The following is a 25,664-nucleotide window of genomic DNA, read 5'->3' on the forward strand; positions in this document are numbered from 1 at the left end:
TTCTGTGTTACAAATTTTGTCCTATGCCTTAAGATCTGTGAAGTTTCCAGGTTCTTTCAGGTGTGTACAACCCTTGGGACAAAGAAAAGAAAGAGGCGAAACTTGTTAAGCAACTGAGTTACTCTCAACTCACTGCACAACTGTTCTGTGCTAAGTGTGAGTTTTAAGCCTTTTTACGACTTTTGTGCACAGGAACACAAAGCAACGGCCTGTCACAAACAGTGACAAGGGCAACACTTACACCAGAAGTACTGAAAACAGCCAAACCCAACAAGTCAGGAGATACCAGTAAAATGAACTTTATTTTAAAGCTCATTAAAAAGCTTCACAATAACACTAACAGAATTAGCATTTCCTTCATTTTATGTACCCCACATGAAAAATGTATTGTTTAGCAACAGATGAAACGTAAGCGTTTCTGCATGCTACTAACACATTTCACCATCTTATTATCAGATAAGTGCTTTGGACTGCAATCATCAAAAACCCTAGAACAGAAGGATTTCTTCCGGAAAGTCCTTATGAATGGGACAGACACTGGCTTTTTATTGACATACCCAATTAGATGTCCAGATGAAAGAAAACTACCTTGGCATCTACAAATGCCTACGAAGGTTTCGATTACAACCTTTTGAAGGAGCAGTATATTTCAGAGCAAGGGCTTCTTTTCATCTTTCGTGATGCAAATCGTTAAATACTGCACAGAAGCTTAGTATGAACTCACAATTCCACAGGAATCTGGAAGTTACCAAGGCAATTTTCCTTTTAGGATAGTCATGACCAACACTATTACTATTCTTCCTCCCATAACACAACATATCCCAGACAAGTCTTAAGAAAAAAATATAAATAGTTCCCAAAACAATGCATTCCCACCCCCCCATCACATACGACAGCAAAAATATCTTCTGTCATGGGATGAAATAACTTGCTGCAAGTGCAGTGGTTTAATCCAAGTCCATGCTAATGGTATTTTGATCACTTGGATGACATTCGCCATTTTGTTGAGGCATTTCAGAATTTTTCTCATCTTCTCCCATGTCTTCAGTTTTATAATCGCTCTGTTCATTTAATGGGTTTTCTTCCTTAGGAGAGTCAACTTTTGGTTTTGGTTGTGTCACAACAGGCTCACAGACATTGTTTAACTCCTGAAAGAAAGGGAAAAGATGTGGTCACAATATATATTTAGGACCCAACCAGCTTCACTAGTGTGAGGAGTCCTGTGCCCAAAAGACTGTTTGAAACTTGCTTCTGTATCTGTTTCCCGAGTCCAAACTGACAAGTACTTATTGTACCCTGAAACAGATTAACGGGTCTACCTTCTGAAGTTTTGTGGGCAAACTTCTTCAACTTAATATTTTGGATTTCACATGGGATTTTTTCAAGACTATTTTGTGCCTACCAGTAACACTGAAAAACAACCTGAGTTTTTAAGATGACTGAAAGACATAAAATGTCAGTAAGTTCCACAGAATTGTATACAGTATAGTACAGCTCCTCTGCTTTCTACTGAATCTCCTTCTGTCCATACTTTCTAACTACCTTTTAAGAATACTGGAGCAGTAAGATGAAATTGGGGGAGAGGGAGGGGGACAGATATCAGTCTTGCTTTAGCGCCGGCCTCCAAAATTATTTTCTTATGGTACTCACCTGTAGCTTTGCCTTAATTTCACTTGAATGCACAGCCGGATCCTGATCTAAGCTCTTCTTAGCCTGTGCAGTCACAGCATTATTCATCCACTCTACCACTTCACTAACACACTTCTCTACTTTCATCATTTCCATTTCATCAATATGGATGTATTTCTCATCCTGCCCAAATACAAACGTTTTCTATTAGTTAAAAATGTCAAGTTTACTGTCATAAAGTTATGCCAACAAGACTGTCCCAATTATTTACAACTTATAATCTTTACTGATTTTCAAAATAAACAGAAGTTGGCAACAAGCCAGATCTGTTATGGCAAGAGACAACAAGAAATACAGATGTCAAAATAAAGCTTCCTTTGCCCAATAATCAAAGAAGAAACCTAGTTCACAGAGGGAATAGAGGCTTCACAAACAGGTCATGCAATAAAATACAACGTTCTTAACAGGGCTGATAAAAAAAACTTCCCCTCCCTCCTGGAGGGTCTTACATAGGCCCAAGGTAGTTTAGACAGTGCAATTCTGCTGTACACAGAAAGGGAAAGGATCGGAGTTGTTCAACTTTAGGAGCATTCCCTACAATACCACAGTTACACAATTAACCGGTATCAGGAGAAGGATCTACCCAGCAACACAACCTATGATTTTAGTTACGAATTCTAAATATAGATTCAAGTCTTAAATGTATTATTTTCAATGATGCTAGTTATTTCAAGACTGTGTAATACTATTGAATGACTTCGCTTAATAATGACAATTTTGTAATCTATAGCTGTGAGGACATAATTGTTTCTGATGCAAATCTCAATCTCAAACTGAGTGTTGTGTGCTGCCCTATTAAAACTCATTAAACTGAAACTCAAGAAGTAAATTTTCAAAGGCAGGAATGCTTATCAAGAAAGTAATCTTCAAATACCAATGGCAAAAAAACTCCCAAACACCCATATATAAAGCTGGATGTTTTAGTTTATCCTGAGTAGCTTTTACACTAATGCTTCTCACCATGGCACAATCCTTGTTCCCCAAAGAACCAGAAGAGCAGCACACTTCTAAAAAAGTCAGATTAGCTTTTAAAAGGTCAAGAATCAGACCGCAGTCTAACCCTCAACTCTTTATAAGAATGTCCTTTTTGGCCTGAAAACATCCAGAAGTATCAAGCAACTGAAGACATGACACACTGTGCAAGATTTTTTGAGTACTGGGAAACATTTGCAGTGTTAAATTTGTGACCTATATAACAGTAGATTGCAGCTCATCTGACAGTGAATTTGAAGCCTCTGCCAGCTGGTGAGCCTCCGTGAAACACTATGTGGTAAAAAGAAAGGTACTTTGTGGCCACTTACTTTATTCCTGAATTCCCCAGCTATTGTAGCATAATACTGGAGCCTGTGTCCCAATTCTTCTAACAGCTTTGGTCGTTCTTCTGCTTCTTGATAGCGCATTTCAATTGGAGTACCTAATTTCTAGAAAAAGCAATTCCCATGCGTTATGTGATTCATTAACATTCTTTTGTGTGATATTTTGGAAATTTTGCATTTTGGGCATACTAACAGACCTACCTTTAAGTCCTCTAATTTGTCTACGTACACTTGCTTAGCTTCATCCTCACCTTCTTCATACAGCCAGCCTTCTGTCTCTGTTAGGAGTGCAGAGAATCCCTGCAGGTCCTGTGTCAATATAATTCAACGTGTCAAACATCAAAATATGCACCAATTGACAGTGTTTGTATTGCAGTAACAAGACACTGGTAAATACACACATTAATTCTTAGCCTCCTGCATAAAAATTACATTTCTACTGCACCTTTTGCCTAATTAAGTCACTTAAACCACACCAGCTTCTGAACTGAGAAACACACGTATCTACAATGTAGACACCATTTATAGCCTTTTGTCCTTGATTAGGCCAATGCTTGGGGTGAGGCTTTAATTCATATTTTTGGTTATGGATACAGCAACACAGCTTCCCCTTCTAGTCACCAACTTTATTTGGAAACAAAATTTTGCTCCATTTGTGACAAAACTTATTTTCAGGGATACGTACTATTTGCTAAGCCTGAACCTAATTCTGGATCAGTCCAAGCCATCATTCAAAATAGTTACCATTTTCAGTCATTTCCAGGGTGGCTATGAGAAAGCTTGACCAAGGAATACAAAATAGATATTTGGTATCAGTATTTTCAGAGAAGCTCCTGAAACCGTAACCTACCTTTTCACAAACAAACTTTTCATATGGTCCAGACAACTTGTCCCTGAACTCATACACATATTCCTCCACTGCATTCTTTGCATCATTTCTTTCTTTCTCCAGTTTATCTTGCATAATCATCTTTCCCTGTATAACCACAGAAAATATTTTAATTAAAAAATACATAAGTTCAAACAACATTCTACAAAGCACAGCTCCTGTAAAACACAGTAATCTCCCAGAGGCCTTGGCTCACGTAACTGTTGGAATTCATTGCTGCGCAGTGGACTCACCTGAAGAAGTGGGTTGCACTTCTCTAGATTACAACAGCTTGAACCAATCTGTGATGTCATTCCATGGATCAGTGCCCTGATACTATTGCCATAAACACCTCAATCTTTCCAATTAACATTTGTCAGTTATGTGTTACAGTTGGACTGTATATTAGCTCACTGTAAATTATTTCAGTCCGCACTCCAGGGTTACAGTAGAAGATCAGACGTTGGTTAAAAAGCAGACAAATGGTTAAGAACTGCAATCAAGAAAGCAGTCTAAACCACACCAACTCACCTCTGTTTCAATATACATATTGAGGAGATCTTTTCCTAACTGCCAAACCAAGTTAGCTTCAATAGGTAGTTCCACATTCTTCACTTTTATCTTGGGTTTTTTAGCTTCTGGGGGCTGATCACCTTTCTTCTCATTTGTCTGAGTTGGAGAGAATAAAAATAAGATAATTTTCCTGACTTCCTTCTGATGAAGTAGCACTATGACAGAAGAAACATTCACAGGAAGAACATGCAGAGATTTTCTGTGTTCTTTCAGAATCTTCAAAATACACTTGTGAGGCACTTTCCTTTCAGGGATTCCACCTCCTATCCTAGTCTCCTTACAGTCTATTTCATGGGCAGTAAGCACTGAGCTACAGGAAGGACGTTTCTCAGATATATGGTGTATTTGCAGGTTTTCCAGAAGTGCCCATCTGTAGCTTAGCACTTCACTAGTGATGCTGACAGTGGTAATATTTTAACCCAAAACATTTTTCATCTTATAAAGATGAAAGAGCAAACTACTAGCAATATCATGCAGGCGTATGTTTTTCACATAGATTATTTCCTCTTAGGTTTATGAATTCCTACTCCCAACTTCTCTCAGGAGGCCTAATAAGCTTGGCCTCTAACAGCTGTTAAACAAATTGAAATGTCTGCAACCCAAACAAATTAGCTGTACAACACTGCATAAAGACAAGGAAGCAGTAGAGAGACTTATTGCAAGAATTCTTTTGCAAACTGTGTACGAAAATCATCACGAGATACATATGTTATTTTTCACAATAGGAAAGGTATAAAAATGAAAAAGGTTCCAAGCACCAAGTTCCTTACTTTTTCCTGAAATATGTTACCATTTAAAAAGCCACCATTATAAAGCATAACATTTTCAACAGAGTTAAAGGGTCACTCACTTTCTTGACATCTGGGATTTTGTTTTCTTCAGAGGGAGGTTCTGATGAAGGGGGAGACTGTGACGTTTGCTGACCATCAGTTTGTACCTGGGACTGTGTTCCAGCCTCACTGTTCTCTTGCTGGATATTTTTCTGAAATGAAAGCCCAGGCACAAAGGATGTAGAAGGCATGTGCACTTGTATGTAATAAAAGTTATAGGGCACTTCACTTCTGACGCACATACTGTACAAAGTGCCCTACAAAGCATTCTGTGCACACGCAGAAACACACACGCTTTAACTAACGGAGATACAGACCAGGTGCAAGTTCAGAAGGACTTAGTCAAAATGCTACCAGTGCCAGGCTTGCAGCATAATACTCGCGTGCGTGTGTGCGCATGCTACCACTTTCTCTTACAGAAAGTGGCTTTTAATTTATTGAGTCATAGCTTTTAGGTTTTCCCCCCCCCTCAGAAAACTATTAAAACATCAAGTATACCATAACAATGCTGCATTATTCCCCAGTGTTCCCCTCCCCTTCAATGCTGTAGAAAACAACCCAGCTTTCCCTTTCACAAGAAGTTTCAAAAAACTTCACTAATACAAAGGATTACACACAAATCCTTTTAACACAGAGAGCATGGATCCAAACCAAGTTTTCCTATTTGGAACAGTCTGATAACTATGGCAGCTGTAAGCAACCCCAGCCTCAAGCAACGCACCTGCTGCTATTTGGCACTTTGCCCAATAGTTGATTTTGAAATCCACACTTTCAAGATAGCACAATTTTTCTCCTGTTCTTATAAAGACATTATATTTCCTGACAGCTATGCACATCTCAATTAACCTCATATTCCTTCCTTAGGATGCATTTTTCTTCCAGAGTGACAGCAGAACACACTTTCATCAGTAAGGACATTCACACACAAGAAAAGTCAACTTACATCACTTGAGTTTTCAATAGACCTCTGGTCCTGAGATTCTACTTCAGTCTCAACACTGACATCTTCACTCTCTTCACTTTTAACTGGTTCTACCATAGACGCAGTGGACACACTGAAAATGCCATGAGTATTGACACGGACTTTCACTTTGACTTTAGACTTCTCTCCATCTTTCTGGGCTGCCACATTCTGGATAACATACCTACCTAAAACCAAAAGAATCAATACTCATACAGTGGAATTAAATAGGTAATATTACAGAGCCAGGAAAACGCCTCCCTTTTTCACAGAGGACACATTTTCTAAATATTTGATGAATTCTCTGTGCCAATCTCATGGTCCCCAAAATGAAATGAATACTACAAAAAAAAAAAAACAAACCACAAACCAAAAACGTATGCTGCTTTTCAACCAACTTTACCTTACAAATCAAAAGGTAGAATGCTTATTTTCATCATCTAGGCTAGGTTCTCCTGCCACAATACAGAGTAAACACAAAAAGCAAAAGCTCAGTCCCCTTTACTTGTGCTATCTGTGATGCTATAGTGGGATGAAAGAAAACTACACAAAGAGTTAGTCTAATGCCAATGTTAAGTGGTATGTCTTTTTAATTCAAGTTACTGCCCATCATAGAAACAGTATTTCTAGAAGCGTTCTTTTCAGCTTCTAACACCCACGTAAGTCTGCCATTACCTTTTACTCCAGGGCAGAATGTAACTGTTTTGTAACTCCTGTAATACTTGAAACAAGCATTGTGAAACTAAAACAGACAGACAACTAGTTTAACAGTAAATGAAGAATCAGATCACCTTGACATTAAGAGCACACATATTTTTCCTGCCTACTACATGGTTATAGGTGTCTCACCAAAACAGTAACCTGGAGATTATAATACTTGTACTTTGCAGCTATATAAGTTCACTGGTTTCATCACAGGCTGGGTATACGCATGCTCACACCCACCATTCCTTCATCAATAGATCTAAACCACAAGCATACAAGCTTTTACCTGCTTACTTTGCAGGCTAAAGAATGTAATCCCCCTTCTCCTGCAAATCCAATAATACTGGAGTTGTGACCTGTCCTCCTTTTTGGTAGTCTCATCAGGTCTCATCAGAACTACTGACTCGCCCATTAGGACTACTAACAATTCTGTTCTGAGCAAAGAGTTAATCAGTGAGTGAGCTGAAACCAGTCTGATTTTCAGTTCTGTTCTTACTAGTTTGCAGAACAGCAGTTAAACATCTTCTCATTTGTTAAAGCCATATAAACTGAACTCTCACAAATCCCACTATCAGCCTTTACGCTAAGAGTTAACATGAAAGGAAGTCTACTGTTTCTGTAACTACAAAATATTGCGCTGGTTTCTAAGACATATGGTATTTGAACTTTGTGACTCTCAGTGAAACCACCACATAATTTGCTTCGAAGTAGAGAAAATAACTGATGTTTCCTGTCAGGGTAATAGTTTTTGGTAACTTTGTAGTCCATTACATTTTAGCTGAAATATTGGTAAATCAGATGGAGATGGTTTTGCCCTATATATTCTCCCACCCATTTTAAGAATATTTATAAAGCTTATCTTTAACACTACCATTCTGCTGATGCTGTATTTTAAGTGCATTGTTAACCAACAGGACAGTTGTATTGTCAAATCCTTAACCAAGATTTCTCATTTCTTCTACCACTGGGAAAAAAAAGTTCAGCTTTCTAACTGTTGAGCTTTCTAACAAAACCAAGCAATTACTTGACAACTAGTAATAGCTTTATCTTAATTTTACAAGCAAACATACAACATTAATTGCATGCTTAGAACTCAAGAGCAATTATTTAATTGGCCTGTCTTTACCATCACAATCTTTTTCTAACTAACCACATTGTAAACTCTTTAAGTGTCAACACTGTCAGTGTTGTAATTTGTCAAAAAGGATGAAAGAGCTGCCTATAAACGTTACCTAGACAATTCAAATCAATACTGCAGTCTTGTAGCTGCCACTATTTCAGGCTGCCTTGATTAAAACTAACTCAGCAATATGTCAAACCCAGAAAGTACAGGAAAACACAACTAGTTACTCAAGACATGTTTAAGTTTTTTATATGCAGGAGATATTTTTCAAGTATTCCTAGCTTGCTTCAGTGATAAGCAGAAAAGAAGATTAAAAAAGTTAAAAAGTTATCTTTTGCAGAGATAGCCCCATTCTAGTCTTGGGCATTCGGCTATAGTTTCCCCTCATTTCTTCATTGGACTGAAGCAACATTAAAAGCTAGAAAAATAAAAAAATCCAAATTCAGTTACCTGTGGAATGGGAGAGTTGAAAATTGAGTCCTTCAGACACAAAAAACTAAATATATACATCATATAACCATACTGTAACACAACACAGTTACAGAACTGATTTAAGACCAAACAGTGTGAGACAACACCATTTCCAGCACAATTACTTACCAATTTTTGACTCGGGATATGGGACTCCATTAGGATCAGAATAAAAAGCTTCTAACTCAAATGGACCTTTCCTATAGAACGTAAGAACCTTGGAGAAAGGTGCTGCATGATTTCTGCTGAAGACCTCATGAACCCTACAATTAAGGGAAAAACATCACTTTTAGCAGAGTATTTGAGCTGAAAGGCTTTGATCTAGGGTCAGAACTCTTCAGAGAAACATCACCATGTTTTGACACATTTAGCCTTCTGAACAATTCCAAGAAAGATACTTCGCTACTGTACTGTAAGGAAAAAAAAATTATCGTTGTGTACTGTAATTGGAAATTGTCCTATTCCACTGATTTTGAGTCTCAGAAGCAAGTAAGCTTAGACGTAGGTGGCAATTCAGTGACAGACTATCAGCAGACCTCCAAAATTTGTTTCCTGCAAAGACATTATCCTGAGCTTTGAATAGCATAATCAAAATCATAATTTGCACCCTTCCTCAGTTAGCCTCAAAAGGCTAATTATAGCCCTGTTAATTCCTTACTCATTTACTTTGTGGCTCAGTTGAGAACCCTGACACCAGACTATTATTCATTCCTTGATAAGACAGAAAGACAACCAGCTTTATTTTATGTTCTTCCTCTAGGGTCTGTCCGCTATTATGCCAGTCTGATTCCAATTTCCAACTAAGTTTTGTCTCCTAACGATGGAAGGATCTCATCTAATAACCTAAATGTGAGAAAATAAGAGCTTCACCTAGAATGTGAACCCACAGGTTGCTCTCAGAAGCACGTGACAGAACAATTAGGTTCTGCATCTCCACAGGAGACAGACAAAAAAGAAAAGGCTGAATTACAAAAAATGAGAAAGGTATGAACAGGTCCCTCTAGAAGTCTAAACTTCCCAGAAGTTAAACTCAGACCTCTTTACATCCTAGACAGCAACTGCATTACCCACAGGCATGGCATAGTTAATAGCAGAGAGGTCAGAGTCTTAAGACACCGCAACTGCAAGAAATTTCTCTTACAAAACCCTAAGAGTTAAATCTTTTTTCAACCAAACAGCATCCATGTAAGCTCCCAGTATTTACATAGCGCATAATGTTCCTACTAAAACAAGAATCCAGATAGGTATTAGGAACACCTTGAGTAAAAAAGCCAGAAAGGAAAGTGGGATCGGGATCCAGCAGTTGTTCATTTTGTATTCCAAAACCTGACAACTGGATAAGGGAAATTCAAGACAAGATATTGGTTGGTAGCTCATTCAATCACAATTTTTTTTAATCTTTATTTTTTAACATATGAGGAGTTATGGTTAAAATTTCAATGCATGCCTTTACACAATCTCCACTGTCAACCATCTCTGGTACATGGCCTATAGGTTTTCTGCATCAGAGTGCCAAGATCCTAATTTAAATGCAACCAAGAACATTATGCTTGAATTATGAAGGCCAAAAGCTTCACAGAACTGTAGTTTGAGCTACCTACCCTTCAGTGTCCTCTGCTTCTGTGTTCCACAACAGAGATATTGGGAATGGTGTAGCATCCGTCACAGAGAATTCTCTCACTTTAAAAGCTGGAGAAAGAATTGCACACTAAACAAAAAACAGACATGCATTAAAGTTGGTTAACTGCTCTACTCCACCCACGCCCAAGACAGCTAAACATCTTTAAACAAGAAAAAGAGAACTGTGTTGACTTTACTAAAACAGAGCTAGGCAAATTGCTTGATTTCAATGGAGTACGATAAAAAAATGAGAAATCTCATACAGGAGTGTTTATACTCTTTGGGTTAGCGGGACTTAGCCTTATTCTTACTGTAGCTTGTGAAAAAAGGTAACAGTCTAAACAAATACCAGGACTGCAAAGAATGGGAGTGCTGCATTAGTCTTAAGAGAAGTGGTGTTTATCTTACAGGTCCTGCTTCTTTGCCTGGAGACAACTGATTCCTAGTGATGGAAAGCAATTAGTGAGAGGGGGTGAAGAAACAAGTCAAAGAAGAGAGGGTGAAATTACAGAATAAGTAAAGGACAAAAGAAAGAAGGCAGAATGAGTTGTTTGCTTGTAAAATATAGTTCACGAGTTGGAAATGGTAAAAAGAGGGAGGAGAGAAAATAAAAGTCTTTTTCACATTGATGAAAAGTTGGATACCAGAAAACGCAAACTTGCAGCGTTTTGGGCTCTCCGCTGACCCTTCTCATACACTTTATTGATTAAAAATATCTCTTCCTTCAGCTTGACAGCAACTTAAATTTTTCTCATTAAAGATCCCTAGATCCTGTTCTTTTGGAGAGAAGAGTGGACTGCTTACAGAATACACCCAGCATCAGCACTTTCAGTAAAGTACTGCACCACAGAGGAGTGCTCTGGACCTTTTAAACAGCATAGTCCCATAAAGAGACCCAGTGAACATGTATGTACCCTTGCATACTTTAAAATGGACCCCTTCTGCCATTTCTCATAACTGCTTGGCTAATTCTTCACAGAATTGCTCTCAAGAAATGTAACTTGTAAGTTTATCAAGTGTTGCCAGTACTATACCTGCAGAGCACAGCCCCTAGCTATGGCTTCATCGGCATTCAGTGTTGTACTGACATCCTTGCCAAAGAATTTAGCAATCCTCTCTTTGACAGCAGGAATGCGGGTTGCTCCTCCCACAATCTCTACAGCAGTTACATCTTCCACTTTCAGTTGTGTTTGTTCCATTAATGAAAGCAGAGGCATCTCTATCCTTTGCAGCAGGTCAGCACACAATTCTTCAAACTGTGACCTAAGGAAAGAAATGGAATTAACCAAAGAATGCCTGTCCCACCACTAAGATTTCCTGGTGTTCTTGTTTCCAAACTGATGCTGACCAGGTTTGTTAACTACACTGAAAAGAGACTTAAAGCTAAACCCCTGTGAGTAGGCTGAAGTGACAACCATAGACAAGGTAGTACATGAACAGCTGCTTACAGATTTTCCTATGCTGCTATCAATGTAGTTAAATAAGATGAATGTATTGTTTGGGCAGGTGCTATATATTTACCTCTCAGCAGAGGTTACATATAAAAATACAGAAAACACTGATACTTCCTTTACAATGAAAAACTGTTGCCTAAATACGGGAGGGAAGAAAAAAACCCCACCACTCTCTTGGCAGTAGTTACAGGACTAATGGTGACTACAAATTAAGTTGTGCCTGTATGTGTGCAAGAGAGAGACAGACAGACAGAGACAGACTTGATTTACACTCGGGCCATAATCAAGTCATCCCCATAAGCACTGTTTCTGTCCTCCATTTCCCTGTCAATACCCACAGTACAGTAAGAACAGAAAAAAGGAACAAAGCTTCAATTGTTGCTATCTTAAGAGCACTATGGGATTTAGGTTACCTAAAATAAGCAGAAGGCCTAAATATGCAGCTAACCCCCCTGGGTCTGGTTTGCATGCATCAATCCATGGTTTTAAGAATGTGTCATTCGACAAAAAGAATCCAAGCTTCTTATGCATGCGCTATTACACTGAAACATTGCTCAGGTAGCTGAATGTTACATTTCACAGCCTTAGTTACTCTAGCATTACAAAAATGCCACAGCTATTCAGCACTCGTGCTTAATTTTAGCACAGTAAGTTTCTTGTAAACATGGAAAGAAACACTTGTTTAAGAAATACGGCCACCAAAGCAACTGCCTCTCTTGTACAGAACTCACCTGTTCATTTTTCCAGATACATCAGTATCATTCATGAAACACTCAATATTGAGGGGAATGTCTGTGCTATTTGAACTCATTAGTTTCTTCAGTTTCTCACATTCTTGATACAGACGAAGAAGAGCACGAACTTTTGCTTTTGGATCCAGTTTGTACTTTGATTTTATTTCTGCACAGAAGTAATCTACTAGCTTTCCATCAAAGTTTCTTCCACCTAGGAAAGGGTCAAATGCTGTGCCAAGTACCTGGTTTGAAAGAACACAATTATTTAGTCTTACGCTCAGTAAAAATCAAATGGAATAGCAGTCTTCCAATATCAGCAAGCCTTTGCTTCAAAAAAAGGTTAGGGACAAGTCAGCCTATCTTCCAATGCACAGGCTTAAGTACTTCAATCAACCACATCAGCCAAAAACTGCTCTTCACTTTTACAGTGAAAGTAAGACTAAATAACTAGGTGACAATCCTAAGAATTCACAATTTTAATCCACACATACATTCATTTAGATAAAACAAACTAAATGATAGCAGTTGTACTGTATATCTTACATTGGTGTATTGCAAGGAATTTACAGCCTCTATTTGAAACCATCCTAATGAAGTGAAGGACACTGATAAAAATCTTCACCTTTTGACTCGTTGCCACTTCCCACGCATTAAATTATTTCAGAATTTTAAAAACAAGGCAGGTTTACAGGCTGTTTGATTCTAATGTCTCATAAACCCTTTTATTTTAATTTAATCTTACTACCTTTAGTTTACTCTTGTTGAATGCACAGGCTGATACTTGAAATGCAGAATGTCCCATATCAACAAACACAACTATCCGTGGCTTCTCTTCAGGAGCTGGAAGGTCTTGTTTATAAATTCCATAATTCAGAGCCACTGCAAAACAAGTGTCAGATATTATCAATGCAATCTCTAGTGAGTCTCCAGCTGCATGCCATCACATCCCTGTGAGTATTAAGCTATAGGATCAAGAGCAGCAAGACAAATCCAGGCATACACCTATGCAAGGTCTTACCTACATGGAAGCTTTATTCCATTAACATATGTTGTAGGATCTGAGAAGCAAAACATCCTTCCTCAGTCATGTATATACCCTAAGTGTTCAAGCACACAAAACTAGGAAGCAACAACCCTGTTCGGGGGTTTTCTACTTTGATCTGTTTATTAACAACTCATTTTTTTGCTTTACATAGTAATCAAAACCACAGAGCATCTTTACAACAAAACCCAAACCCAGTTTTGTATTTACAAGGAGTATCTCCCAGGCACAAAGGTTTTGTCTCAGAATGGTATAAATGGTCAGCAGAGGCTGCAAAAGGGAAGAATCTCGGTCTGTACAGAATATCAGGCAGGGACAGTTTGTGAAGTGCATCAAAAGTGTAAAACATAAGCCAGTGGGGCATGTAAACACAGGATGAAGTCGTCGAAGGACAGAACACAGTTTTGCAGCAGCATTCATTCTGGATGGAGAGCGGTGTCAAAGGTAGGCAAGAGGCTGATGCAGTAACTGAAGATAAATAAAACCCTAGTGCATCTTGGCTACATGGTTACCTAGGAAAGGCTGAGATTTTGGCATGAGATAGAATGTGCAAGAATGTACATTTGCGTGTGATGAAAAAATCCCAAGATGAAGATATCAGCCAGAGTACTATACAGATTATAAGGCAAGAGAACTAGAGCATTAGAGAAGGTGGTAAGGAAGGCCAGGAATACATGCTCTGAAGAGCAATGTTTTATAGTCACACTGACATTCTTTCACTTTAGGAGAAAGGGACACCGACTCCCTCTCTCACATCAAAAGCAGTAGTTCCAGATCATCAGGAACAAGGACAGCCAAGTTTCCCACTGATCAGAGACTTGAGATTTATGGATTCTGATGTCTAATAAAGTTCCCCTGCAGCTGGTGCACTCATTCTCATCTGTGTGGATTCTTTGGGGTCTATAAAAACCCAATACCAGCACTCATCAACCCCTCCCACAAGCAGTCATTAAGAAGTGGTTAATTACAAAGAGAAACTCTATTTCACAAAATGTATGTTATATCCTTGAGATCTAGTTTTGACTGAAATTGTGTATTAGTCTGTTCATTCACATAACATTTGTATTTCTGAGGAGACTGAACACATTGCCCTTGTTTCCAAGCTAAAAATAAATTTATGAACAAAACTTGATAAATCACAGCAGAATTTGCCTTTCATTAAAAAAATTAAACAATTTTTCTTTTCTGCCCTACTATACCTCAGGACCCCTTTCCCAAAGATACAATCAAAGATTCTTACATTTAAAATATTAGAAAAGCTTAGATAGTACTAATTAGCCTTGCAATGTAAAGAAAAGAAAATTAGAAATGCTATGTGCTACACAGTAAAGAAAGGCTGCAGGTGCTGCTAAGGGGATGAAAGAACTATCTGCTTTTCTGGGGACTGTTCATCCCAATGGCAAAGCTTCCAAAGATCCTTGCTAAGAAGTCCCGAAGAGCTCTCAAGGTTCTTGCATGGCCAAAGACTGGCCTGATGTGTTCTGCCAAACAAACAAAGAGGAAGTGACTGCCTTTTCTTGCAAGGCCTTTAGTTGGCTTGTATCACCGCATCATGAAAGGTCATCTCTGAATCAGTTGTGAAGGATTACTTTTGCTTCAATACAGAAAGGGGTTGGAAAGGTACTCTTTTTTGACTGCTAAGGTTGGAAAACACCTTTTTTTTTTTTTTGAGTGCTAAACTAACTTTTTTTTCTTTATGGATACAAAGTTTCTTCACAAACATTTTGAAAATGGAATTTGAAGGTTAAAAATAGAGGGTTGGATAGTTGTACTTCCTCCTCCTCTCTTCACAGTCACCCTAGAGATGTACGAGCCCTGTAACTCTGAAAAATCCAGACGCATGGGACAAAGTGTACCTACTGTGGGGTCCACACTTACCCAGCTCAAGAATTCACACTACCACACATTCTCTATAGCACTCTTTGCTATATAAACAAAGAATTAAGCTAAAGCTAGATGACAGAAACATGCACCTATGGCTTTTGCAATGATACTGTCAGATTTGCTCTTCATTAAGTGCAAATACATAGTGTTCAATGTAAAGATCATAATACTGATGAAACAACTACGTTTACTAGAAATCCTATACATTACCATGTAGACATTCATCTGAAACTGATTCTGGAAAAACATTTTAAGATACCAGTCCATCAATGCATATTTAAGATTGCTTTACTCCTTAAAAAAACCCCACAAAATTCTAAAGCATGAATCCAGCTGGTGTGCACCCAGACATGCTCACATGGTACATTCTCCCAAAGTAAACTCTTCCCTACTTATCTAACTAATGTGGGCAGTAGGAACAGAAAAGTAATTCTCTTCTGGTACAGACCTCTAATTCCCAACCCTTCCCCTAGTAAAGAAGTGCTAGTTATTATGCCATTTAAAAACATGGAACAAATGCTTTCTCAAACGCAAACAGAAAAATACAGGAAGACAGGGTAAGAATGCTTGTTTTCAGAAAGATCAAATAAACTCTTGGTTCTGCCAATGTGTTTTTAGAGTTCTGAACAGATTAGCAAAGGACATTAATTGCCTTTTGTGTGCGTGTGTGCATGTTTTAAATGCACAATTATACTGACAAAAGCCTTGGAAATTACTAAGTGTTGATGCTTCATCAAGGAACTTCCTTGTAAGAGTGCCTAAATCCTGCAACTGTGCATCATAAGGTTTCTTCCATGAAATCTGGACAGTAAACTAAATGGACATGTAGTCCAGGCACATATGGTGACTCCTAAATAAGTACTCAGGGAGATAACTATCACTAAAGCTTCATTTGTTCTACCCCTTCACACAGAACACATTAAAATGAAAGACTGTAAATCAAGAGAAGAGCAACAAGTTTTTAGAACGTTTATGTGTCATGTCTGATTGTTCAAGTCAGCCCTGTTTCTTAGAGTAACTAAATGCACCCTCTATCACACCTTTCATTTGCAGAAAGTGCTTCAGCTTGCTTACCTGCTGTCATGTCATTCATTAATCTAAGACAATTTAATCCAACAATCTGAGCTGCATCCAGAAGGGACCTCCTTTCAGCATCTGTGAAAAATGATGGAACCTGAAGAAAGCAGGTGAGAATGGGAAATTATTTTCTGGAAATGAGACATCACACTGTTTATTTGAAAGTATTCATTTAAAAATTTTATCTATTCCTCCCCTTTGAGGAATACACTTGCTCACTGCAAGTCTTTTAACATGGAACTACTGTACCGAATCAAGACTTCAAATATTCTGTTCAATCAAACTGATATGGAATTAAACGAGCATCAGCTAGTTTACATGAGAACACACTAGCAAGAAACAAATGAGTTGTTTGTGAATACAAAGTTATTTGTATACAAATGCTAGGAACCTGAATTACTGGTGCAAAATATGAAACTGGGTATTATGGAGACAGACATGGAATAACCTTAATCAGAATTAGTAGATGTATTCCTGTCCAAGAAAATAGAGAGGGAAAAAACCTACAGCAATATTACAGATGTGAGAGATGCAAAGAAATAAGGGATAATGAATAAAGAGAATCTGGTTTGGCCAAAATTACTTTGGGCAAGAAGTGTTAAGAGATTCTGGAGGAATATGTTGTTGAAAATTTGCTACAGATCACTAGTATTGGTGTTGGACAGTGACCTCTGATGTCCTTGGGGACAGAAATTACATCATTAGAAGACACTAACTTTCCAGGTATCGACTGGAGAACAAACTCTTCTAATAATAACAGAACTAAATATTCCTAGATGCAACTGAGACAGACTTGTTCAGAGAGTCATCGAGAACAGAGATGCAGATGTTATTTTATACTCAGGCTTTGCAATGGAATGACTGTTCTTTATCTGAAGTCATTTTCTGTGCAGTCATAAATTGGAAAAAAAACCAAACTTACTGAGAGGATGAACATAAACAGGTCAGAAACTAAGGTTTTCAGCTGCCATAGGGCAAACTTTGATAAAAAAAGGTGTCTTTAATGAGTAATTAGTGCACTTAGTCATGGAAACAAGCTGCAGCAGAAGGGTATATAGCTGGATCCCAGAAGTGTTCCGAGTCCGAAAGCTCAGACGTCTCCAAGAGAATGAGTTCATGAAGTGGGTCAGGGTCTGGAATACGGAAGCAGCCCTGGGATTTCTTTAAGTCAAAAGCTCTAAAGCTAGTTAGGATTAATCCCTTTGTAAGTACTTATGCAGTGTTCTTTTTCATTCTACACAAACAGAAACAAAATGTCCTCAATAGCTGAAGTTAAAAGACATAATGTTCCTGTGCACTACAATTACTTACAGAAATAACACAGTCCGTTACTGGCTTTTTCAGGTTACTCTCTGCAGTCTCCTTTAATTTAGTCAGTAACATAGCTGAAATCTGTTCCACACTGAAGATATGCTCCTCATCCATGTACATGACCTGGATAGAAGAAATAGGTAAAATAATTCCATTATTTCAACTGGGGGGGAAAATTACTTGTATTTAATGTTTTTTGATACACTGCTGACTAATACTCTATCAATCATGACATGCTTAATTATTTCATTATAGAACTTCACTTTACAATTTAATTTCCCAGTTGAGTGTCTACAGACGCAGTAATTCCATTTTCACAGACTTAATCAAGAACCGTATTAACTCTATAGATGAGGAAAATGGCTAGGAAGTGATTTAAAAAGTGACACAAGTCTAAAACGTGACTAAAGCTAGACATGGTCACACAGCATTGTGCCAAAAAAGTAAAAATAGCCATCACTTTTCAAACTACTGCCAACTGCAAAAAAGTCCAGAATTACTTGCTATTTTCCCCTGACATTGTCATGCTTCTGCTCAAATACGTGAAGAGTCTCTGAAAGGAAGAACTGCACAACAACAGTTCACCTATGCACATAAAACAACTAAAAGCTTAAGATGAAGCTCTACAAAAAGTTTATTTGTTGCTCCCTTACCAAGAAATTATTCTTGAATCACCATTTTTCTGTGTAATAGAATAAGAAGCAATGATGAAGTGAAGGAACATGTTACAATTGATTCTTGAAAATAGCACTTGCCTTTTATTCACATCAGTCCAATTTGGGAAAAAATTAAGCATTTCAATTTTAATAGAAAAATTATTCTCTAAACATCCCAGTCTTACTGAATGTTACTTACTGAAGCAATTCTCAAAACTTTTTAACCACAGTTAAATAGAAAAAATAATAATTTGTTCTCCAAGCAGCCTGAGAACAAAAAAGAAATACCAAGTAGCACTGTTCTCCCAATACTAGACTTTCTCATACAGTAAAAGACTCCTACACATACTGTAATTAAAGGAAAACATTAATTTCTGTCTGAATTTATCTGTTAACCTCACAAGTCACAAACAGCGTAAGAAAAAGCATGTCCTCTTTTGTAAAACTCGACTACTCTTCCAATCAGAATTCTTTCTAATGTATGATCTCTTCTGTAATCTATTCATTACCTAGGCCTGATCTATACTGAAGTTTTGAGGCACCAGTTCAAGGTATGGAGAAAAGCAGCAAACTAAATGCACATCCCTAAGCTAGGGTCTTCATTAGTGAAGCAGCATTGTCTGTTATGCCAGCAAGGTTTCATTATCATTATTTTTATAGACTTCTGTAAATGTAATTTAATGTTATTAACTGCACCTATTCTAGGAAAAGCTGACATTGTATCAGCAAACTCCTTGAAACGTAAGCAAGAGTCAAACCTGCAATGTGGTACAAACTGGTTTTGAACATCTGTTACAAGTAACTTATACCAGGCAGTCCACTAAAGACAGAAGTGTCACTCATTTATAGCAATTACTCTAAAGAAGAGTTCCTACTACTTTATAAGGAATTTGTAACCACATAATTAGACTGTTGCAATGCATTCCACACAAGACTGACAGAAAGGTTAATACTTTGAAGTAAAACCACATGACCTCGTAATTACCTTAGCATTTTTTTGCCAGGATGTTTGAGCTGGATGTGCAATTTGCCAACAGGGAAGCTCACATTTCAGCAATTACTTGCAAATGAACCTCTATTTAATAGTTAACATCCACTATTTAAAGATGACGCTGTCTATTCATACAAGAGCTCTTCTTTAACAGAAAGGTTAAAGAAAACCTTTAGGGTAATTAAATGAAACCTGTATTTTCATGACTAGGTGCTGAAATGTAAACTTTTAAATTTAGCTATAAAACCCAAAAAGATACACTGCAAGCTTACCTTTACTCCAACTCCACCATTCTTCATAGGAACCAAATCATAGCTCAACTTTTCTTTCTCCTTCTGAACAAAAGGATCATTAAATGCACGGCCATGGAATCTCTTGAAGTTAGACACTGTGTTGCGGGCATGAGTAATTTGCTGTAAAGAAATACAGGATATTTAGAAATCCACTCTTAATCAGCCTGCAGTGTTCAGTGCTGTTCTGTATGCCCCCAAGCATCAGTCAAGTTTTAAGACAACTGCCCACTCGTCACATCTGTTTCTGTAACATCTGTAATTACTATCTGGTACTTTATATAATCTTCTGGAGTAATGAGCTGATATGAGTCAGGGACATAGATACTTACAGACCATTATACATTAAGTATTATAAGGATTATACAAGTATCTCTAAAACCTTGAAGCAATCAGGTGAGCAATAACAGGATCTATAGTGCCTACTACTTTAGTCACCTAATTTAGACAGAATTCAAACAATTAGAGATAGGAGCCATCTTCACAAGCAGTTGCAATGCTTGTAAACCAGCACTCCAATCCCAGCCACCTCGCCTCCAGCTGTTGACTTTAAATCCCATTAAGTGCAAACAACTGTCTTTACAGTTACTAAGTTACTGTAAGTATCCCCATACATTTAAATACTGACTTTTTTTCCCCCGAGCAACTTCTAAACCATGTCATTTCCCTGTTCATGTTCACCTAGCAGCCACTCAAATTCTTGCACCAGACCAAAGAAGGATATAGTGCATAGACAACAGCAAGAAACATGAGGCTATTTTGGTAACAATGTCAGCTTAAAGTATATGCTAAACTACAGTGCAAGCTTCCCACAGAACCAACTGACCTAGAGAAGCATTCTTTATCAGGAATGCAATGCAGAACAGAAATTAGACAACTAGACCAGCCTAAAAGAGATACTGCAAGTATCTCAGAGCAGAATGAATCATATTCTATTGGAGAGAAAGTATAAAAGTGCGTTGTTCTCACCAGAATAGATTTAGGCAGGCACCAACAGATTGCATGATAATAACTCAAATGACAAGCATACTGAGGATGATTTCTAGCATTCACTGCCCTCAAAGGAAAGCATCATTTTCTTATTGCATGCAAAATTTTCTGTCATGGAATTGAAAAATCTGAGCTACATCTTATATTAGAAAACTATGCAACTGTGACAGTTCTCCAACAGAAAAGCTCCCTGACAAAGAAGCAGGCCATACCCATACTGTTAAACAGTAACTTTCAGAAAGCTGCGTGCATGTGGAGAAAAAGATGTCACACCCGAATTCCCTGCTGAGAATCATCCTTGGTTTATTCTAATCGCCCAACAGTGCTCAGCAACTATTAGTAAGAGCAGGAGCTAGTACAGGCCAAAAATCATGACAGGAACTATTCCAGTACTTTAATGCAACAGAGTATTTAGGTTCCTGTGTCCAAGATCGTTTCCCAGCATGGTTTCATTTATTTGTGTAGCCGTAATTTCACAGTACTTGAATGCTATGTAATTCACAGCTGTATTGCTGAAGAACATAGAAGCAAAAATTATTACCATGCAGTGGGCAGAAAAGCACAAACACTCTGGTAGCTTTTATAGCCTAATTTAGAATTAACCTCAGAGACTTTTCTAAGAGAACAATCTTAAGATATTTTTAGAGTCATTGTATGCCATTAGGTCTGTAGCATGCTTTAGTATCTTCCTGCTTAGTCACAAGTAAAAGCTGAGAATTACGGTCTGTTAACTAACATACTGCTCTCATTTCCAATGCTACCAGACTTACCTAAAGGAAACAGAAATGCTCTGAAAATTCGCTCCAACAGCAGCTCCTCAAGTGTTAAAGTAAGAGAGCACCTCTGAGTATTACAAGCTCTCACACATGATCACATTGTTGAAGGCACCAGTCAAAAAACAGGGTTTTTTTCTTTTGTTTTGTGGGTTTTTTGGGGGGGGGGGGGGGGGGGTTCGGCTTTTTGTGGTTTTGTTTTTTTTTGAATTAAGAAACTCATTCAAATGAAAGGACTCGTTTTACTCTGTGATTTAAGTAGCTACTACACCCTAGGACACTGAAAATATAACTCTCGGTTGTCCATGTCAAGAAACACAATTTACATCTCAGGTGGTCAGCCAAACTGGACCACTTACAGCAAGAGAAATAAAATGATAAAAGATTTCAGAGCATTTAAGTATCACATTATTTTCTTCTGGCAAAAATATTTAGTTTCAACTGCTAAGACAAGTAAGCATGAAAGAGTCAATATAGTAACATAAAGATCAGTCTGAAGGCAGCTGAAGTCACAGGTGTTCATTGCTGCAAATATATGCTTTTAAACGCAATTTGAGAGAGAATTTACTTCACTTTCAGCTTACTTCACATTTTCAACAGCATTTACTGGAATAATCTAACAATACTGAAACACACTCAAGAGTACACAGGACTCAGACCACTTGCTGTTTTCAGTAACAAGTCATTTCTGCACACTGATGAAGCATACTAGTTTCCGACTTGAAACAGTGGAAGCAGTCAAATAAACAAAAGCAACACTAAAATGAAATTTAAGGAAAAAACACAAACATATGTATTTACTTCATTACTCCCAATGTTAACCTGTAACTGAAAGTATATGCGTGCTTGTGAACATGTAACCTATTCATACTTCCTTGGCTGTTCAAAATTAAGACGGGAGCTACTACAGTGGGAAAGAGTCTCCTTTAGTGCTCTCTCTCCATGGAAACCCACTGCAGTCCTTTTACTACATGAGAGATCCGCACAGGCCAGCAGAGGCTGCACGCTTAGTCCCCACTGGCAGCAGTTATATAACAACCTACAATACCTAAGGATTTACTTAAACATTACATGTAGTTATTCTAAGATTTGTCAGAATTAAGCTCACCTTCTAAATTGAAAATACTACCTTAATGAAAGACACATTCAATCTTTTAGAGAGCACCTCAATTAAAAAAACCCCTAAGGACTTACACCTTCAAAAACACAGGCATCTACCTTTCAGTGAAAACAAAGGTAGTAAGGTACCTAAATAGCTTTAGGAATCTGAGCCAAGACCCTCCTTTTGCATCTAATTTTAAGAAACTATACACAGCATTTAAAATGTTTTCCTTCAAGTGCAAGGAAAATCCTACATACAACCATTAAGAAAAGAAACCCGATGACCTTAAGTTGTCAGAAAAGGAATATGTTCAACTGGAAAATATTACCATTAATGAAAAAGAGAGCAGTAACATTCTAGCAAAAACATCCTGCATTTCTCTGAAGGAAGCATGGCAGCACAGTGCAGCATTTCCAAAATAAAAGGCTTGACAGGAAAATGAAGTTGTTTGGTTTTAACTACAGTGAGCCAACTCTCTTTACTCACTGGTACCGTAACAGTTTGCACTGGCCGATTTACTGTTAGGTACAAATGCCAGGAAACACCTACCTGGTTTTTAGCCGACACACCAATAGCTCTGTTTTTGGATCCAAACGAAACCACCGATCTGAAAAGAACAACATGCTAATTAACCCAGTACTGACAATAAACGCAGCTGAGGACTGTCATGGACACATTTTCTATAATTGCAACTAAAACACCAAAGTCTGTCTGTTGAAGTGCTATTCTTCCAGCTTGCGGTAAAACACTACAATAAGACTCCTATCCATCTTAAAGTCTTGGCTCGAATCCAGGACTTTCCACAACGGTTTACCCAAACAGTTAAACACGATGATCACAATTACGAGCTCACATCCAGACTACCTCCTGCCCATCCGTGTTTAGCTGCTCACAACTTTACAACTAACTCCTGCTTTGAGCCTGAGGCTTTCTATATCTGACCTGAGACTAAAGGAGAACTGTTCTGGGGCAGTTATAAGAGTCCACCCGACCACAGAGAGAGAGAAAGAGAGAAAGAGAGAAAGAGAGAAAGAGAGAAAGAGAGAAAGAGAGAAAGAGAGAAAGAGAGAAAGAGAGAAAGAGAGAAAGAGAGAAAGAGAGAAAGAGAGAAAGAGAGAAAGAGAGAAAGAGAGAAAGAGAGAAAGAGTTGTCCCCGTGTCCCATTTAAACCAGGCTGCCCAGACGGGGATTCACCTCGCAACCGCCGGCTTTCCCAGCCTGCCGCACAATTAGCCGAGAAGCCTCCCCACCGCGGGCTGCCCTCCATTTCCAAGCCAGTGCCCGCAGGATACGCTCCGGCCCCGTCTCGGGGCGGGGGAGGATACAGGGGCACGCAGCGGAACGCCGCCCGGCCCTACGCCTCCCCGCCGCCATGCGCTTGCCCCCCGCGCCCACCCCGCGCTCTCCCGCAGCCTCTCGGGGGCCCGTGAGGAGGCGGCGAGTGCCGGGGGCCGCGCTGGCCCCACACAGCGGACACCCCTCCACCCCACCCGCCTAGAAGCTTCCAGCACCTTCCAGCGCGGACCCTCCGCCGGCCACTGACCGGCTCCTGCCTGCCTCCCCCCTTCCCCCCCGCCCCGCGCCTCCTCACTCACGGCGTGCACCGGTCGCTGAACTCGTTGGCGACGGTCTCGATGCCGCCGGCCCGCGCCACGGCGATGTAGCAGCTCTGGAAGCCCAGGTCAAAGCCCACCACGGCCATGGCCCCGCCGCCAGGGGGAGGCCCCCACCCTGCCCCGGCTCGATCCCGGCGCTGCTGCCGCCGCCGCCGGCCCCGGTGCCCCGCGCGCGCGCGGCAGTTCCGTGCGCAGGCGGGAGGGGAGGGGAGCCGGCACCGCCGCTTTAAATATGACAATGAGACGAAGTTTCCAGAAACTGCGGCAACCACTCACCGGCTCCACGTGCGGCTTCCGCTTCCGCTTTCGGCGGCGTTCTCGAACAATTCCTGCCAATCAGCGGCGCCGGGGCCCGGTGACGCGGGCCGTTCTCATGGCGACCGCGGACGCCGCCGACTCCGCGAGGGGAGGAGGCGGGGCGGGGATGCGCCGGCCGGTGTCAGAGCCGGCGGGGCGGGGGCGGGGCCAGGCGGGAAGGGGCGGGAAGCGCGGGCAGGGGGTGTCTCGCGCCCGCCTGCTGGTGGCAGTTAAACGGCTTCTCCGCGCGGCGGGCAGTGAGCGCTGGCGCTGCGTCCTCAGCGCGCTCCCCTGGTTACCTCGTCTTCTTTTCGCAGCGCCTCTGCTCGCCGCCTCCCCTTTGCTCTTCGGTTTGGCGCTCCTGAGGTGGCGGTGGGGTTTTACCCCCGCCCGGGGGTTGCCGGAGAGCGGGGGCCGTGCGGAGAGCTCTGCTGTTGCTCTCTGACGAAAAAAGTGTTGGGGGGGGGGGGAGCGACTGTGCGGGTGCTGAGGCCTCGTTGTAGTGCTGCAGATGGCGGTACGCGTACTGCGGCGTCTGCTTTGCCGGCGGCGGGGCGGAACGAGCCTGGGTCTAGCCGGGGGTGGCGGGGCGGAAGGGCTTCAGCCATGGCGGCCTGGGTGGAGCGGCCCAGAGGCCGCAGGGCCAGCCAACCACGAAGGGAGCACGGTGGCAGGGGCTGTGTGAGGAAGCTGTTGGGACGCAGGTGATGTGCAGCGGTGCTCTGCTGTCCGAGTGTGTTACTCAGCTCTAGTGTTCAAGGAACTTGTATTTTGCTGAGCCTATATGTGTAGGAGAACGGAAGATAAGCAGCTATCTGTGACAATATCCTTACTCCTCTAATACAGTGGGAAACCTCTCTGTAGAGTCGACTATCACACTGTTACAGGTATCTCCCCACTGTGCTGTTGAGGTGCTCTTAGGGCTAGCAAAAAGTAACAGCACAGGTTATGTTAATGCTACAGATCACTTGCTCTACTTAAGAGAACTTTATCTCTGTGTCCAGTGCCACAATCCTCTGTAACATAAATGTCCTGTTGCCTCCTAGCTGTCTAGCTGTTCAGGACCGCATCCACTGGTTAAGCCAGGCCTTAACCTCCTGCATGCCATATGGAGGCATGGCAGGTACACTGATCTTTATTTCAGTTGTGAGTGGTGCATCTGTTAGATGCTGCCCTTCTGGTCCTGACTGTTACGAAGGGCGTGGAGAGATGGTAGCATTCAGAGTCCTGAGTGTCTCTGTGTGGAAGAGGCAAAATGTCAGTATTCTGCCCCTACTCCCTTTCTAGATAC

General features: G+C 40.1%; 1 protein-coding gene across 3 annotated transcripts; it reads right to left on the bottom strand.

Annotated features, from left to right (window-relative positions):
* Window positions 1-289: 289 nt before the first annotated feature.
* HSPH1 (heat shock protein family H (Hsp110) member 1) lies at window positions 290-24,227 on the bottom strand. 3 transcript variants are annotated; one of them, XM_050904753.1, is made up of 19 exons: window positions 24,056-24,227; window positions 23,010-23,067; window positions 19,578-19,718; window positions 17,659-17,781; window positions 16,345-16,444; window positions 13,090-13,223; window positions 12,342-12,586; window positions 11,191-11,419; window positions 10,138-10,244; window positions 8,666-8,799; window positions 6,220-6,425; window positions 5,297-5,428; window positions 4,405-4,542; window positions 3,856-3,981; window positions 3,207-3,314; window positions 2,991-3,110; window positions 1,651-1,812; window positions 998-1,148; window positions 290-738 (listed from the first exon to the last, which is right to left on the bottom strand). In XM_050904753.1, the coding sequence occupies exons 1-19, from the start codon at window positions 24,160-24,162 to the stop codon at window positions 710-712; spliced, it is 2,550 nt and encodes an 849-aa protein (XP_050760710.1). In that variant the 5' UTR covers window positions 24,163-24,227; the 3' UTR covers window positions 290-709. The 3 variants fall into 3 exon arrangements, with proteins under 3 accessions (XP_050760710.1, XP_050760700.1, XP_050760718.1); XM_050904743.1 differs by having other exon boundaries at window positions 290-1,148; XM_050904761.1 differs by lacking the exon at window positions 5,297-5,428 and having other exon boundaries at window positions 290-1,148.
* Window positions 24,228-25,664: the final 1,437 nt, after the last annotated feature.

This window comes from Gymnogyps californianus, chromosome 1 (genome assembly GCF_018139145.2).
Source record: "Gymnogyps californianus isolate 813 chromosome 1, ASM1813914v2, whole genome shotgun sequence".
NCBI lineage: Eukaryota > Metazoa > Chordata > Aves > Accipitriformes > Cathartidae > Gymnogyps > Gymnogyps californianus.

What these genes read in the sequence shown, in the direction of transcription:
- HSPH1 (XM_050904743.1), bottom strand. Translation starts at nt 24,162, where the DNA reads ATGGCCGTGGTGGGCTTTGACCTGGGCTTCCAGAGCTGCTACATCGCC. An exon ending in AAATCCCAGATGTCAAGAAA is followed by an intron (nt 4,543 to 5,296) that starts GTGAGTGACCCT and finishes TCTCCAACTCAG; the next exon opens with ACAAATGAGAAGAAAGGTGA. An exon ending in AAATTAAGGCAAAGCTACAG is followed by an intron (nt 1,149 to 1,650) that starts GTGAGTACCATA and finishes CCTTTCTTTCAG; the next exon opens with GAGTTAAACAATGTCTGTGA.